We start from the raw sequence: 15415 nt of genomic DNA, 5'->3' as shown, positions 1-15415 counted from the left end.
AATAAAATATTCTTTGATTCGAATAATTAGTAATTTCATGCAATTTTTTAAACGATCTCACGCAGGACTTATAACGTAAGAGATAATAATTCAGTTTATACTGCAAGCTCGATAAGAAAACTGACAAATGGTCACTTGCGAAGGGGCCAGTTGATAACTGAGCAAAATCAAACTCAGTGGCCGAGTGCAAGCTGGCGGTGAGCCACAGGTTGCGAAATTAAATCCATTCGAGGTTGTTGATTAATGATGTTCAACCGGGTCCTTTTACCGCACTGCGATGTATCCTGTATGCGTGTGCACATATGCATTGCTATTATCGTGGGACATTGTTAAATTAATGCACTCCAGTGACATCGATGTTTCGTTGACCTGTTTGGTCTGCATAGTTTCTACGCATCAGTACAGAGAAGTATGTTCAATCAATATATAAAAATTTCTGAGTTTTCTGATAATAAAATCATTCCGCGTATGTATATTTGATATTTTCAACAAATTTCTAATTAGCCGTACGATTCTATTTGCGGTTTTGGGAAAACCTGCTAGATATTAATAATACGAAGCATATGTATGTAATGTATGAATTTTTGTGGAATTGGCAGAGGCGAAATATCGAATGTGCGATAATATATCTTGAATTTTGCCTGATTCAGAATAGGAGGGAAAATTGGAATATTTTAAATAATTTTATACGAGTATATCTGTTTTACATATAGACACTATATATGTTGTAGGTTCAATTATTGTTTTACGTCATGGCTATTTTGGAGGTAAAAAAATAACAAACATTTTTTATTCTTTCTCGTGGTGGAACATATATTTTTCTAAATAGTATATATATGTATACTCTCTAAAGAATTTTACATGCAATGCTTAACATTACCTAGATCTCTGACATAATGTACACGGAAGTAGGTTGAGAGAATGAACTTCTTTATAGGCTTAAGGATTGCGTTCTACATAGGTACGTTAAGTGACTCGTTGGTACAAGAGAAAAATGACACTTTCCGCAAGTCTTTGTTCAACAAAAATTAATATCTTGCAATTTGCTATATTACGTCTATGTACATGGGTATTCGGTGAAGAAAAAGCGTCCAGGATCTATATAATTAAATAGTAGGGACTCCCCGTTGTCCCTTTTCTTAAAATAAAATATTGAAAAAAGTCAGTATAAACGCAACGTATACATATTCGAATTTATAATTAATTAAATCTACCGCACTTTAGTCCCATTTTACTATAAATCGTGAGATAAAGATTAGGTACCGGGGCTTATGATCTTTCGCGTGATTATGGATAACAATAATAATAAAAGTTCCATTGACGGATAAGAAATATTTGAATTCCTATGTGCGTGTGTATATATATATATATATATATGTCATCTATCTTTTATGTAACAAGTGATAAGAACATGGGCATCGATTTGCAAATACGTTTTAAAGCGATCGAGTACAGCGCTTTATCCACACGACGTTGAACTCTTCCGTAAACTTGAGATGAGACTCGTCGAAAGTTTTGAACGATAGTTTCTAAAACGTATCTATTATGTCCCACTTATCCATGGAAATCGAATTGGAGCGGGGCGGATAGGATTCATCCGAGATAGAGAAACGTTCACGCAATCGATCAAAGCCCGACACCCCTCTTGTGTCTAAAAATGGAGATTGTTAAGGTAGAGATTAGAAAATTATTTGAAATTAATTATATTGTTGATTCGTATACGTCATACCCTCTGGTATATTGTTAGTTTCAAAGCCAGGTAGAGATCGTTGACCCCTGTAACGTAAGCCTTCGCAGGAAGTTTCCGAGGATTTGCAAACTGCACATTTACAGCTTTCAGCCTCCAAGTATTCGTAGCTAAAAAAATTCAAATCATTTACATCTCATTAGGTACCGTTTCATATTATTATTATTGACCTTGGTACAGTAGAGCCCGATTTCACCTAACGTTCCTTTAACCTTTTGCCATTGTTATATTAGAAAATAAATATGAAAAAAAAAATAGTTTCTATCTCCTGGCTAACCACTCGTGAGCCATTTAATTCGCGATTAAGGAAATTAGATTCCATCGACAGATCCTATATAACGTGCACTGCTTAATAGTAATGACTAACGGCGGACTTAATGATTGACTGTTTGGATCAGGACGAGGTGCGACCGGAATAGACGTCTATAAAGTACCAAGAGGCAGAGCAATTAGAGAGTCGTTAAAAGTTCAATTCAACTGGAATACATAGTGCAACATTTCGAAGACGTCTATGTATTGTTACGAACAGTTCCGTTTTCTCGTTCAGCCGTTGTATCCATTTAGATGCTTATTCATTTCTAATTCGAGCTATACACTTTATTCAAATTGTTCGTGTCGCCAATGAATTAGATTAATAATAAAGTCTTACCGTTCTGTACCGGGCATGACACCTTCCTCGCAATTCCGAAGAACCGTGACAGAACGTTGTCGGCCATCGTGAATGCATACCGGATGATGCGAACGTTTGTAGGGAAATCGCCAATCGGATATCTAAGAAATTGTTTAATGAAATTCATAAAATTTCAATTACAATAAGGATTCTAAATAGTTAAATGAAAACTGACCTCGTTACTGTCGCAGCGACCCCAGCAACTCCAGACGCTCAAAAAGTCCCAGCACTCACGACCTTGCTCATCTGGCTGAGACACTCGATAATTGTAAAGCCTCCTGTGACATTCAAGAGTATTGCTCAAGTCCTCGGGAGTGCCGCTCGCATCCGGTAATCTTAAGAAGAGGATCAATGACGCAATGGCGACGAGAACGGCCGTCACAGCCATTCTACCTGCAACGAAAATGATAAAGGAGGGTCGTTCGAACTACAATTTCTCCATCGTCCTCTCCTCGTCGAATCCATAAAGATTTTATAGCCGCTCTAAGGACTGTATCCAGTCATTAAAGAGCATCCCTGTCGCGAGTGCAATGATATAATAATTATGAATTTAATGATGGCCAAATCCTACTAAACTCCCGTTATAATCCTGGACTCAGTGTGAGGTTAAAATAATTTTTTTTTAAACGAGTCACGTCTGTTGTACTTATGGTGAATTCATTTATTCAGCAAATCGGTCAGTCTGAAGTAGACGTAATATACTCTGGACGACACATGGTTACAGTATAACAATAGATAAGGTCTGCGGGTGAATATCATTTAAGGGTATGCTGCGTCGAATAAGAATAATAGGTAGCTCGTTTACCTTTGTATGCAACAGGGAATGTATGCTTTTCTAATATTGCAATTCTATGGAGTAATCAAGCAATTAATTACAGTGAAAGAAAAAGAAAAATTTTCTGTGTAGTTATTAAATAATCAGCATCCATTGTATAGTTGTCTCGAATTTATTTGCAACGGATATAGCGGCTCGTCCCAATAATTAATAGCGTCGCGACGTCGTCTCTTTTTTTTTTATACGCTCAATATTTCCCTTAGGGCTAATTTATTCACTTTAATCAAATAACGGTTGACAAATTTTCCAGCAATTCCTAGAATATCCGAGATCTCGATATTCATCTTGGTTCACGGCTGTCAGTATGGCGCGCGCGATTTATAACAGTTAGGATTTAGAAATGGAGTGAAGAAAATCCTCGTTTATTCTTCAAGGATTTACACTGTGGCTCCTTGCATATGTTTGTCTCTAAAGGATACCCGGTGATCCGGAAAGGATCAAGATAACACAATCGTCTCTAAAGCCTTTTTGACAAATTATCATGCATCTGACTTACGTGTAGAAGGACTTAGCGTTCTTGATAAAAATCGTTCTACTACTGAAAGGTATCAATATTTTTTAACAGGATCCAATCCTTTGATCAAACAATGAATATTTCAACATCAACTATATAACATTTTATTGACTACCTGTTGAACGCAGAGACTTTAGACTGCATTGCTGTTTTATATGTTCACTGTATATTTTTCATTCACCGCTTATAATCTTCTCCGCCCATCCCCGTTCTACAGAGAGTTCTACAGTACAAACTCACCAACTGAAGTTGTTTCTAGCATTGAAATACAGTGGACAGACTAACTTCAGGTGGCGCGGTTGACCTGAATAATATAATAATAATAACCCTTCATAATAATCTTTTTCGTATTTCATTCTGTCCAGCGACACTTCGAACCTCCTTGATCCGTTCGCTCGGCGCTCGGCAGTTGTTTACTTCAATCTGACAGCTGTCAAAATGTTCTAACCACATGTACATCTATAACCCGTGTAACCTATTAATTTCCGACTGTAAATTGCCTTATTTGTGCTTTAAACATTCCGTTCGAATGGAACAAGTAAGACAACAATTTTGGTTTAATGTTGCAAATAATCTGTTTTAAACTCAGCAGCCGCCAGTGGCATATTAACAGCCATTAAAATTTCTTAGCCGTAAAATATTTCAGACTGTAATTCGTCACGTTTACGAATAATACTAGCTCTGGATGGTTTCTTGCAGGAAATCGTAACAGTAGAGAAAATTTGGAAAAGTATAAAAATATCTCGAATCAACGTTCTGTTGAAGGCCAGACGATCTGTTACGAAGATGGTTCCAACCATCGATCTCGCTATTCAAGTACTTAACACTTGTCATTCGTAATATCGAAATTCTTCTTGTTATCATTTCTTATGTTCAAATGTTCCTGACTGTCCCTACCGTATTGCTTTTTATACCAAAATTATCCAGACCATCGTTTTCAATAATTTAATACTACAAATCTTTATTCCACATGCCCAATTATCCTTACTAAGGATCCCTAAATACCCTTTATCTTTATTGGCTGCTCTGAATATCATTATTTTTGCTCAAATAGTGCAACTCAATTGCTCGTGCCCAAAATGACTTCATTTAGAAAATCCATTATTTCCATTGTTCAGGTACTCTTAATCATCCACATAGATCCTTAAATACTTCTAATAATTTTTCCTAGAAAAAGTATTTTTTCAGAAAGACGGACAGTGCGGACACCGGTAGCTAATCATATATAGAGTACACCCTCAACTATAATTACTACCTTGAAATAATAATACTTTTTCGTTAACACTATTGACTAATTAATCTTTAACAAAAATCAATTACTCTTTGATGAAAATGTACACTCACCCAACTACTCGTTAGAAACTTTTCTTACTGGTTGCTTCTGCCTAATGGATTTGAGGACCAGGCCCTACCGTACCGTGGTGCTTTCTTGACTGCGCTTGACTTTATTGAAGGGCAGAGGACCAGTTCGCTATATTACATCCCACGACCTACCACCTACGCTTCTCTCAGCTACTAAATGGTTCCCGCGCAAAACTACCCCTCAGACGGTTCTCGATTCTGTGTCTGGTGGGAGAATCAGCAAAGGCGCATGCTTCGAAAGTAACATATTATTGGCTAAAATACACGCAAACTCGAATGACTCAGCAGCGCTTTAGTTCGAAAATTTTGAACTCTCGTATGAAACCATGACCAACCAGTAGCAAGTATAGGCATGCGTGGGCGACGTAGGATTTATTTGACACCTTTGGCAAAATGGAGTGAAAGGGGCTAACGAAATGCTTCGTTACTTTGGGCGAATATATTTTACGTGAACAATATATTTGAGCTTTTTACATTACTCAATTAAAAGAACGTAATATCAAAATGGCAGAATAAATTTATTTGTGGTTCGAAATAAATTATTATTATAATCGTACTGTGAATGTGGTTTTTAAAGAGTATTGGAGGCTCAATGGATTTCATTCAATTCCTGTATTACATGTGAATATCTGTATTACAGGCATCGATAAGTAACGTCGCTTTTAAAAAATTTCAATAATTTGAAGAAGCGAAATTACATATAGGTACCCCTAATACGTACGTCCCATTATTCTTATATTATGTAATATTTTCCAGCCTAAGATTTTTCTACTGCTGTGTACACGTGAATTATTCATTGTAAAAAATTATGGATATCAGTTTATTTCTCTTTTCTGCGTCAATTACGTATTTCCTATTCCTCTCTCAGTTGCATTCGCCACAATTTTTTTTCCACACTTTTTCACTGTTTTCCCACGAAAAGTGGTGATAATTACGTATCTCAAAATTCTCACTCGTCCTTCTCACTGTAAAAATTCTATAAGTATTTTTCCCGGGCAACGATCGACAAGCGATCGATCGCTCATTAATATCGCTATAAAACGTTCATAAAATCATCGAAAATATTGTTCCTATCAAAAGATCAATAAATAGATCGTTCTTCTCAATTTTAACAATCACCCGCACTTGCACCAGGTCGGATTTCAGAAATTAAACATGATTATTGTTATTGTCATTATGTATCTGCGCATGTGGCAATTGCTGAAGGATTTGACTATTGACGTTAATCTGATGTTGATTTTGTTGTTGTTGCTGTTGCTGCTGCTGTTGCTGCTGCTGCTGCTGCTGAGCACGTTGTACCTCAAGGGCCAATAATTTCTGACGTTTCTCTTCCATCAGTCTCTCACGATGCTTATGAATATAATCATAGACATTCGGCAATCCCATTATCACACAAGCAGACAAAGCAGAACGATATATATTCATATCAGTCGCCTCATACCTACAAGAAAAAGCATAAAATCTTAATGTATATCATTTAAAACCCCTGAAACTAAGTCTATGGTATTCCTTGTAAAGTGATAAAAGTTGCGTAAGGTTTTTCAAGCTTCCATAGTCAAACAAGATACAGTGGACTTCATAATTTCTAGATAGCTGAAATTTCCCCAGGGAACCTCAACAGGATACTTATGCATTGGCAGCTTTATATCTTTATTTAAAAAAAGGCAGGTTAACCTACCGTCAGGTAAACAGTTCTTAGAGTGACCTGGGCATGTATACGTGTAATGTTTCTTAAAAATAAATGACTTACCACTCATTGGTTTTTTCATCGTAACACTCGACATGATAAATAGTCGTTACTCCATTGAAGCCACCAATAGCAAAGATCATGTCGTCAATGACTTCAATGGCGAAGTTACTACGTGGATTATACATATCCGGTATCTGTGTCCAAGTATTAGTAGCAGGACTGTATTTCTCCCCGCTACACATTCTGGATATTCCATTGAACCCACCTAGAAGACCGTGAGAAAGGAGAAAAGTTTTAATCCGTCAAAGCTCATAGAGTTCGTACGAGTATCGCGAATATTACCGATGACGTAAACGCAGTCATGATAAGCTATACACGATACGCCACTTCTTCGTGATCGCATAGCTGATATTAAAGTCCATTGATTGGTCTCTGGATCATAAACCTCAGCTGAATTCATGCACTCCTGACCATTGAAGCCACCGGTGATGTAAATCTTATCTAAGATTAATTAAAGGGAAATTAAGAGTTAGAAATGGAGTTTTTGAAAAAAAAAAAATTTCTATTTTTTTATATACCGTTCAACATAGTGGCACTTGCGTCAGATCTCTGCACGTTCATTGGTGCTATCAGTGACCATTGATTGTTACGATAATTGTAACGTTCCGCTGTGTTTTGTCGATGATAACCGTCGTAGCCACCCATCGCGTAAACTAAATCGTTGACCACCGCCACGCTTACGTAGCACCTGCGTTTTTCGAAATTCAATAATCTCCGATAACTTTAATTATTTTGTCATTTTTATTTAAATCCACCTGCGTGCATTCATTGGCGCCACCTCGCGCCACGCTTTCGTCACTGCATTGAAGCAACGGCAACTGTTGAAGTAATCCATGCCATCGAATCCACCGATGACGTATATATTAAATCCTACTACTGCTGTACCGTGATAAGCTCTGGGACCAGTAGGATCCACTTCTTCGACCTAGAAAAAAAAAGAATATAATTAATTACTTAAAGACAATCTTTAATATGACCTTTTTCGATTAATCTTACCTTTACCCAACGATCAGCTCTGGTATCGTAGGTCTCGATAAAATTTGTTGGACTTCCGCCACTCCAGCCACCAATCGCAAACAGGATCTCATGAGGTACGCGTGGTCTTGCTATTTCCGGTGTAGGAACTTCCCCGTCCTTTTGCGTGATCATCTCCAGATCATATAGAAACTTTAAAGTTTCTATGATAATCGGTCTGCACGCTTCGTTTCCGGTTACGTAAGGATGATCTTTGACATTCTCAAGAAAGAATTGCGTGTCTAACAATCCTAGACGAATGTTCTTCATCAGCTCGACTATATAACCCTTGCGTGACTCGGGCTCGTGATTTATCCACCTCAGCACCAGTTCCCAAACGGCCTCTTCGCTCTTCACGTTCAGCTCATCGGCACCTACCAACCCTCTAAGCTCTTCGATAGGCAGATAGAGGACCTCATCGCTTCTTTGCGCGACCTGTAGTAAACGCGTGTCATTTTCAATGATACTTATAAATAAGTTGACCTCTTTTACGAACTTGTACAAAGTGCCGCATGACGTAACGATGCGCGTCCGTTTCAAGTAATTTACAGAAATGCTCTCGCGCGAATCGCATAACTCCAATGCAATTTTCCGGCGCTAGATTCTGCCTGAGATAGTCGCAACAAAGATCCAGGACTCCAAGTATACTGAGATAGTCTGCTGTTACCAAAAGTTGACAAACGTTTTCACGGTTCACCTCCAGTGAACGTAGGTACGCGTACTCCAGTAAAAGGTTCATCATGCTGCTGTTGACTCCGGGTAGGAGGATATCAGTTTTCTCGCGAGAGTGCAAAGTAGTAGTGAACAGGGCCCTGGATTCCAGGTAAAATATTAGTCATTGAGGTAATAGGAAGAAATTTTGTTTTCTTCAACTTTGTCAATTTTCCCGAACCTGAAGTAGGTGCTACAGGCTGATAATATCGCTCGATGAATTGGAAATACTCCGCCATCTTCAAGACGCAGAATTGCATCGCAGAGCTGATTGTTCTGACGGAGGTCGTAAAGCGATTGCATTGCTTGAGTACTCATACATCGGCCGCCATTTTCAACGATAAGACGCTGCGCATTGCTGCTACAAGAGTCCGCGTTATTATTTCCGGTATTGTCGTTGTTCTTGTTGCTAGTAGTCGTGTCCACGTCCATATCAGATATCAATATCCTTTGGAAGTTCGTCAAGAAACGTCCAACGTCCGAAAATCTTTCAGCGTCGAAAAAACTTTTGACATAAATATGATATATGTCAAAATGGCTGCTAATTAAAGATTGAAGGTGTTTTGAAACGTAAAACTTACTTTGGCCACTTTGGAATAACTTAGGAAAATTTTCTAGCCCACGCTGGAGGTTAGTCGAAAACTTTTACTTGTCTATCTCGATGATTTGCTCAGTTGATGCGTCGACTTGAAATTTTGAAAATTCTACTAGCGATTTGGTTTCAATGGATTATCAATTGGTAACTGCGGATGGGTTCAACCGAACAAGTTGGTCTTGTGGAAGAGGCTGTTCATACGGGATGACAGGTGAATCAGCGATTTGGATCGTGGGCTGTATTGGGTCTAATGAAGTGGAGAAGAGAGGAAGAAGTGGGTGGACTGACAGAAAAGATACAAACTATTTTGTGTGATTTTAAAAGCGAGTAAATGTCGCCTCTGGCTGTGACATAGGTCTTACATGTCCGCCGATCAGTCAAGGACTGTCAATTGACAAGAGAAGATCGGTTCTCTTAATTCACGTGAGCTTAACATTAGAAGGCGTGGATAATAAATTATTAGATAATGGTGAAAGAGCAAAGTATAAATTACAAAAGAGTATATATTTATATATTTTATTGTACAAAATCAATAAGACTTGCTGAATTGGCAAGTATACCTAGCGCACTAATAATATCACTCGACGTAAAGCAAAACTGAGTATCGATTCAGGCACTGAAATCTTATTAGAATATCTTTCTTTGTTAATCAAACTTCTCTCGTTGCTTTACTTTGCACTTCGTTTGCGATGATTTTCGGTACCTGTGACTGTAGCATTCGCACTGTTGTTCATACGACAGACTCACAATCCTCACATTAAGCGCTACTGATGTTCTCGTCACCACCAAAAACCTCCTTACACGTTTTCATGGGTCACGAAAGCGCGATTCTATACCCATCTGGAAATCACTCCTAGATCGTATTACTGAATCCCTTCATCGATTTTTATCAAGGTTTCTCGACTCTTCGATATCCTGGATCGCCAAGACTTCCGGCTCCGATTCGAAGTCTACATCCTCTTCAGAATTCGCTTGCTCATTCTCATCGTCTTCGTTGATCACTTTAACCCTCGTTAAACTCAGTTGGTCTTTATCGTCTTTGATCTCGTTATCGCTTCGTTCCTTCCTGTAATTCAATGCTGATGTACCTACAATCGAATTATCAAAGACGCCCATTGACAACGTGGAGCAAGTTTTTGCATATTGACCATTGCTCCAAATATTATCCAGCAAGGAATTCCACTTTTTAAGAAACCTCTCATCCTTACTCGCCCCTCTATTCTGATTAACAATGATCTCCTTAGCCTCTGGCTGAGGTGCATCGACCTCAACCTGATTTTGTCCAAATAATCGAAACGTCCAAGTAACTGCCGCAAATGTAGCAGCGTTGGTAGGAAATGCTCGAATTATAGTTGAATTCAATCCTCTAAACAAGCATGCATAGCCTTCTGCTTGGATGGATTGCCGATAGCAGTCTAACGCATTTGCGTATCGACTACTAGGCGCAGCCTGAAGTCTGGACTTGATCACATCAAGAGGGTAAGACACGACCCACGATGCAGTTCCTGCCAATCCGCCCGCCATAAGCATTGTAAGCGTCGAAGTGGGCGCGGACAATTCATTCCTCGTGAGAGCCTCGTAAGTGAAGAAATAAATACCATAACTGGGTGCTTCTCTGAGCAAAGTAATTCCCAGTCCATTAAATATCCCACGGAAACCTTCAGTTCTGTAAATATGTTTCAGGACATGCAGTGGACCAACAAATTGAGTTCCAGTTGACGATTGCAGCTGCAACCGCGTCTTCGCCAATTCCATGGGACTACAGATAGGCGTCTGTGCAATTCCAGCCGAAGCCCCAGCCAGGAAGTGTGAGTACAGTGCCTCCGGATTTGAACTATTTCGATGAGTGTGTCCATATATACCAAAAACAATGGCGTTTATCACAGCGACACCTGCCATGGGAGATGACATCCCTCGATAGAAACCTGCTATCTAATTATAATAATTACATTTATTTATTTATTTATTTATTTATTATCTATAATTTGTCTTTGCCCACTAGCTCCTTACCGATTCCTTTGCAAGGATCGTTCGAAAGCAGTGCCAGGTCCCTCTGTACTTTGGATTTCGATAATCTTGCGTCTGGATGTGGACCTTGATCGTATCCAAAGGATATCCCACCATAATACCCGCGCATCCTGAAAGGTATACAGTGAATAATAATGCATTTCGAGTAATAAACTCACATAGAACTTTAATACAAATATGCGAATATCGAATGAGTGTTTCGTAGTATGATTGATAACACTTTAATTAATACTAGAGAGAAGTGGATACGACCGGTTAGTACAAAGACATAATAATAATAACAAATCGATAAAAGCCAATCGAATCACGATATGGTTCTATCTTTTTCCATACGATCGGAATCAGACGAACTTCGATCATGCTTCTTCCACGTATAATGCACGTTGATATCCCGAGAAAATATGAACAAATTCAATAAAATTCATGCGAGTAATATGATCCGTGACAGGGTTGACCTTTGATATTTCATCATGCTGAAATAGCAATAAAATATCAATTGTCAAAATCCTTTTCTCAAAACGTCGACCACGACATTGACCTACCATTCCGCAACGCATTATCCAGACATGATATCCTTATCGATGAAACGATAAAAAATCAAATTGAAAAATGTTTTCAAAACAAAAATGCACAACGAACATCAGTGCTCTGGCATTTATAAGTCGTGTTATTATATTTTCATCTATATTAATTTTCTTTGGCCTTTACCTCCCACACAACCAGCGGCAAAATCGAGGGCCATGCTTGACCGGTAATTTTCTTCGTTAAACTTTCCTTCCTAAGACACGAATGTTGTCTCACACTAGGATTCCTCTTCCTCGGGGCTTGATTCAGGTACGTGGTGCAGGTCGTATATGCGCTAGCTTCAGGGGCTACAATCGTAAACTCGGAATCCATGAAACATCGGCCAGTGCTCTTTAAAACTCGATACTGAAACAAGTAACGAAGGTAAATATCATACACTATCTGTCGTAACAAGTTGAACTCACCTTTTGCCCACTACGATTGCTCGTGTGTGATAAGTCTTTTATTTCTCTTTTTTTTCTTTTTTTCGTGCAAGTCGAGGTACTAGTGACTTTCGTGGTACAAGAGTTTGACTCGAAACTACGAAGTTATCCGTAAAATTAATGATCACAGTTTTTGGCCTGATGCAAAATTTTCAAGACAAGGATACACGCTCGAATATCGTAAGTCGAAAACAAATTCTTTTTTCTATTGAAATTTTCATGAGTAATTGTTGGAAGATAACGTAATAACTTTGTCCTTCTGGCATTATTATATATTATTGCCATAAAAATACTTGAAATTGCTTTATTTTTGTATAAATATATATTATATAACATTCAAGGCTAATTATTATCAAGGAAATTCTTATTTTTATTAAAAACCAATTTTTAAAGCAGATCATAATTTTAATGTCACGATGACATACGTCAGTATTAATATGTTGTATATTCTCTTGCGAAAGGATGTGACGGTTACTTGAAAGATGATGATACCAAGTCTCTTGTTATCAAGAGTTCCTTGCATTTTGCGCCAAGTAAATGTTTGCAATGATATTCATAAATATGTTCCAGATGCACACAGAAGTAACTGATAATTTGTTATCAATTGATTATTGGTCATTTGGTTAATCAATTGTATGCAAGTTTACCATTATTGCCAATAAAAATAATGAATTGACAGATACGGTACAGATCAATACTCTCTTATTACTACTTAGTCCAATCGTTCAATTATATTTGTCAATCGTCTCCATATGCATCCAGTTGCAAGTAACGCACAGTGCACTTTTATTGTAAATAAATATTCTGCTTTCATATTATAATAAAATATACTTATTTTCCTTGTTCCAATAAAATTGCACTTACCGTTAAACGATTAAAAATGAATTTTATGGAAAAAAATTTGTTTCTTCTTTCACTTACCAGTTGGTACAGCATCACTTCATTTCCACACGAGCACAGCTGTACATCCTTGCACGGTTTTTTAAGATGCCAATTAAGAAAATCTACTTTTGACAATATATTCGAACAAGCTTTTATTAAGTCTCACAAAATAACGAATAGAAGACCTATGGCTTCTCTTCGCAATTTCTACACTCGGACTGAATCTTGCAAATTCTTGAACCAGCTTTCCCAAGTTATAGAGCAAAGATCATCAAACATTTATCTCATTTGCGATAAACGAACCAATATGCTTATATACGTACTCCGATGTTGTAAAGTTATTGTTGAAGGGGATCTTCAATATTTGTAATTTTCGTTGCGACCTGGCGCTAAGATGGGGCAGCTCGGGTCAGCCGATAAGAAATGCTTTTTCAACTACGAATACTTCTATCCACTCTGTCAACGGTGCAAAAGCTTGGTACAATAAATGTAGTAACGATGAAAATAAGCAAATGTCCAAAAATTCTTTTAGATAACGATTAAATAAAACCCAATTCATTATTATATTTTTAAAAAACCAAGAATCATTATTAATCGAATTAATAATAAACGGCATATTATTTATACGGCTCATCAATATCCTTATCCGTATATACGCATATACATATATGTAACCAAGTACTCTGCAGATACTCGTCTGGATAGTTATGAATGGTTTTGCGCAATCACAATCGCCACTGAAATTATTTTTCTCTTTAACCACGGTAGCATTGTTATTATTTTGTAAGAACGTCATAAAAACGATTTGTTTAAGATTATTTGCAAATAACGTTCTCTTCATAATTTCTACTATCAGTCGCTCGTTAACTCTATTATACTGATGGTGCAACGATATACGAAATTGGTTGATAATAAATTGGTATACAGAGTATCACGTGACGAGACCATTGATCCCTCTCTTATAATCAGATTTAAAAGAAATAGTAAAGACATACGAACTTCAAAACGGTTTATACGTGATACATAATATTTACTTTTAGTACGCAAATCACGATAAATGACAAATTCTCACGTATTATCTCTATATACGCATACGAAGATCATGTCCTCATCATACATGCGATATATCAAACTAATTAGGCTCTTTAAACATAATAATAATATCTCTGAAGACTCTTGAATGTTATTTTTATTGAATAATAAATTCATTAAAGATATTCGAAGTATCGTATAGAGAATATTTAGCTATTCGTCGTTATAGATTTAAAATATTTTTTAAAATTCTACCACCAAATAATTGGATTACGGGTTGTTTCATAATAGATGCCACAATGGCTGTCAGGTACGTTAAAGTATCTTTTTTATATTGCTGAAAGTCCCATTACTAACTTGGTCGCTTCTACCTTTTATGAGGATTTACGTTAAAAGCTTAGCTCGAGTACAATGGATAATGGATACCATACGTATTGTCACGTAATGTATGATTGTTCTTGATGACAATGCTATTATACAAAATGAATTAATTTTGACAGATAATAAGAAGATTAGGTTAGACAATATATTTTTTATATCTCATATCATTATAGTACAGGAAGAATGTTTGATTGCTTAAAGTGGGCAGATCGTTTTCAGTGAATAACGTCGCGATTTATGACAAATCTTGACCTGTTGCTTAAGCGTCTCCTGATAACGGTCTGCGCACATGTATTTTCGTATGGCTGATATGTGCATGCGCTTTCGACGTATTTATGATTCATTAATACATGATACGTATTATATTATGATATTAGGATTAATTAATACGTATTCATGATCGTAACCTGTCAATGTTACGCATAAGAATTTTTAATACGCTCATTCGAGAAAACCTTGAAAAATGTTTCTGGAAAAACTTCAAGGATCGTTAGGGGATAATAATTGTTTATACATTTTTTTTTTAGTTGTTGGTATAATTATATGTACGTGACACAAATTAGCTTAAGCCATTTTATTAATATACGATCACTCGTTAGTAATGACAAACGAATAAAGTCATATGACGACGAGGCGCGGTGTGTTGTAATTATCGGTATGATAACGGTAATTTAACGGTATCAAGTATATTTTGCAAATTTTGCAAAAAGACTCCTTAAATATGATTACACCTAAAATATATATTTAGTAATTGTTCAATAAGAGCAAGAACAATAATATGATATATAACAATAAATAAATTAATATAATATATATAAATAGATAATTTATGTTTCTAATATACCACTGTATCATGAAAGCATGTAGTATAGATATAGTTGTTCCAA

General features: G+C 36.9%; 4 protein-coding genes across 7 annotated transcripts; 1 reads left to right on the top strand and 3 right to left on the bottom strand.

The window, feature by feature from the left end:
• Positions 1–1036: 1036 nt before the first annotated feature.
• LOC107274137 (thyrostimulin beta-5 subunit) lies at positions 1037–5244 on the bottom strand. Its single transcript, XM_015752922.2, has 5 exons — positions 5111–5244; positions 2593–2810; positions 2397–2518; positions 1730–1857; positions 1037–1651 (listed from the first exon to the last, which is right to left on the bottom strand). The coding sequence occupies exons 2-5, from the start codon at positions 2803–2805 to the stop codon at positions 1530–1532; spliced, it is 585 nt and encodes a 194-aa protein (XP_015608408.1). The 5' UTR covers positions 2806–2810; positions 5111–5244; the 3' UTR covers positions 1037–1529.
• LOC112495330 lies at positions 4203–5432 on the top strand. Of its 4 annotated transcripts, XR_003061729.1 has the most exons (4): positions 4203–4304; positions 4466–4582; positions 4821–4884; positions 4955–5101. XR_003061729.1 is itself a non-coding variant. In XM_025091411.1 (3 exons), the coding sequence occupies exons 1-3, from the start codon at positions 4218–4220 to the stop codon at positions 5422–5424; spliced, it is 408 nt and encodes a 135-aa protein (XP_024947179.1). In that variant the 5' UTR covers positions 4209–4217; the 3' UTR covers positions 5425–5432. The 4 variants fall into 4 exon arrangements, 3 of the variants coding, with proteins under 3 accessions (XP_024947179.1, XP_024947181.1, XP_024947180.1); XM_025091411.1 differs by lacking the exons at positions 4821–4884; positions 4955–5101 and adding an exon at positions 5221–5432 and having other exon boundaries at positions 4209–4304; XM_025091413.1 differs by lacking the exons at positions 4821–4884; positions 4955–5101 and adding an exon at positions 5126–5252 and having other exon boundaries at positions 4209–4304.
• Positions 5433–5665: 233 nt separating this feature from the next.
• Positions 5666–9585, bottom strand: LOC107274147 (kelch-like protein 10). The gene is made up of 9 exons (XM_025091410.1): positions 9185–9585; positions 8785–9108; positions 8389–8704; positions 7875–8327; positions 7634–7803; positions 7397–7566; positions 7161–7319; positions 6879–7083; positions 5666–6569 (listed from the first exon to the last, which is right to left on the bottom strand). The coding sequence occupies exons 2-9, from the start codon at positions 9033–9035 to the stop codon at positions 6278–6280; spliced, it is 2016 nt and encodes a 671-aa protein (XP_024947178.1). The 5' UTR covers positions 9036–9108; positions 9185–9585; the 3' UTR covers positions 5666–6277.
• Positions 9586–9683: 98 nt separating this feature from the next.
• Positions 9684–13615, bottom strand: LOC107274149 (mitochondrial basic amino acids transporter). Its single transcript, XM_015752945.2, has 4 exons — positions 13155–13615; positions 11935–12156; positions 11209–11336; positions 9684–11130 (listed from the first exon to the last, which is right to left on the bottom strand). The coding sequence occupies exons 2-4, from the start codon at positions 11966–11968 to the stop codon at positions 10075–10077; spliced, it is 1218 nt and encodes a 405-aa protein (XP_015608431.1). The 5' UTR covers positions 11969–12156; positions 13155–13615; the 3' UTR covers positions 9684–10074.
• Positions 13616–15415: the final 1800 nt, after the last annotated feature.

Source organism: Cephus cinctus, unplaced genomic scaffold (genome assembly GCF_000341935.2).
Source record: "Cephus cinctus unplaced genomic scaffold, Ccin1 Ccin1_scaffold2412, whole genome shotgun sequence".
Lineage (NCBI taxonomy): Eukaryota > Metazoa > Arthropoda > Insecta > Hymenoptera > Cephidae > Cephus > Cephus cinctus.
This window is presented reverse-complemented; position numbering and strand designations above follow the sequence as displayed.

What these genes read in the sequence shown, in the direction of transcription:
- LOC107274149 (XM_015752945.2), bottom strand. Translation starts at nt 11,968, where the DNA reads ATGGCCCTCGATTTTGCCGCTGGTTGTGTGGGAG. An exon ending in TGCCGCTGGTTGTGTGGGAG is followed by an intron (nt 11,337 to 11,934) that starts GTAAAGGCCAAA and finishes TATACCTTTCAG; the next exon opens with GATGCGCGGGTATTATGGTG. An exon ending in CGATCCTTGCAAAGGAATCG is followed by an intron (nt 11,131 to 11,208) that starts GTAAGGAGCTAG and finishes TATTATAATTAG; the next exon opens with ATAGCAGGTTTCTATCGAGG.
- LOC107274137 (XM_015752922.2), bottom strand. Translation starts at nt 2,805, where the DNA reads ATGGCTGTGACGGCCGTTCTCGTCGCCATTGCGTCATTGATCCTCTTC. An exon ending in GTCATGCCCGGTACAGAACG is followed by an intron (nt 1,858 to 2,396) that starts GTAAGACTTTAT and finishes GAATTTTTTTAG; the next exon opens with CTACGAATACTTGGAGGCTG. An exon ending in AACTAACAATATACCAGAGG is followed by an intron (nt 1,652 to 1,729) that starts GTATGACGTATA and finishes CTCCATTTTTAG; the next exon opens with ACACAAGAGGGGTGTCGGGC.
- LOC107274147 (XM_025091410.1), bottom strand. Translation starts at nt 9,035, where the DNA reads ATGGACGTGGACACGACTACTAGCAACAAGAACAACGACAATACCGGA. An exon ending in GAGCTGATCGTTGGGTAAAG is followed by an intron (nt 7,804 to 7,874) that starts GTAAGATTAATC and finishes TTTTTTTTCTAG; the next exon opens with GTCGAAGAAGTGGATCCTAC. An exon ending in AAGTGCCACTATGTTGAACG is followed by an intron (nt 7,320 to 7,396) that starts GTATATAAAAAA and finishes AATTAATCTTAG; the next exon opens with ATAAGATTTACATCACCGGT.
- LOC112495330 (XM_025091411.1), top strand. Translation starts at nt 4,218, where the DNA reads ATGTACATCTATAACCCGTGTAACCTATTAATTTCCGACTGTAAATTG. An exon ending in ATTCCGTTCGAATGGAACAA is followed by an intron (nt 4,305 to 4,465) that starts GTAAGACAACAA and finishes GGTTTCTTGCAG; the next exon opens with GAAATCGTAACAGTAGAGAA. An exon ending in CCATCGATCTCGCTATTCAA is followed by an intron (nt 4,583 to 5,220) that starts GTACTTAACACT and finishes ACTTTATTGAAG; the next exon opens with GGCAGAGGACCAGTTCGCTA.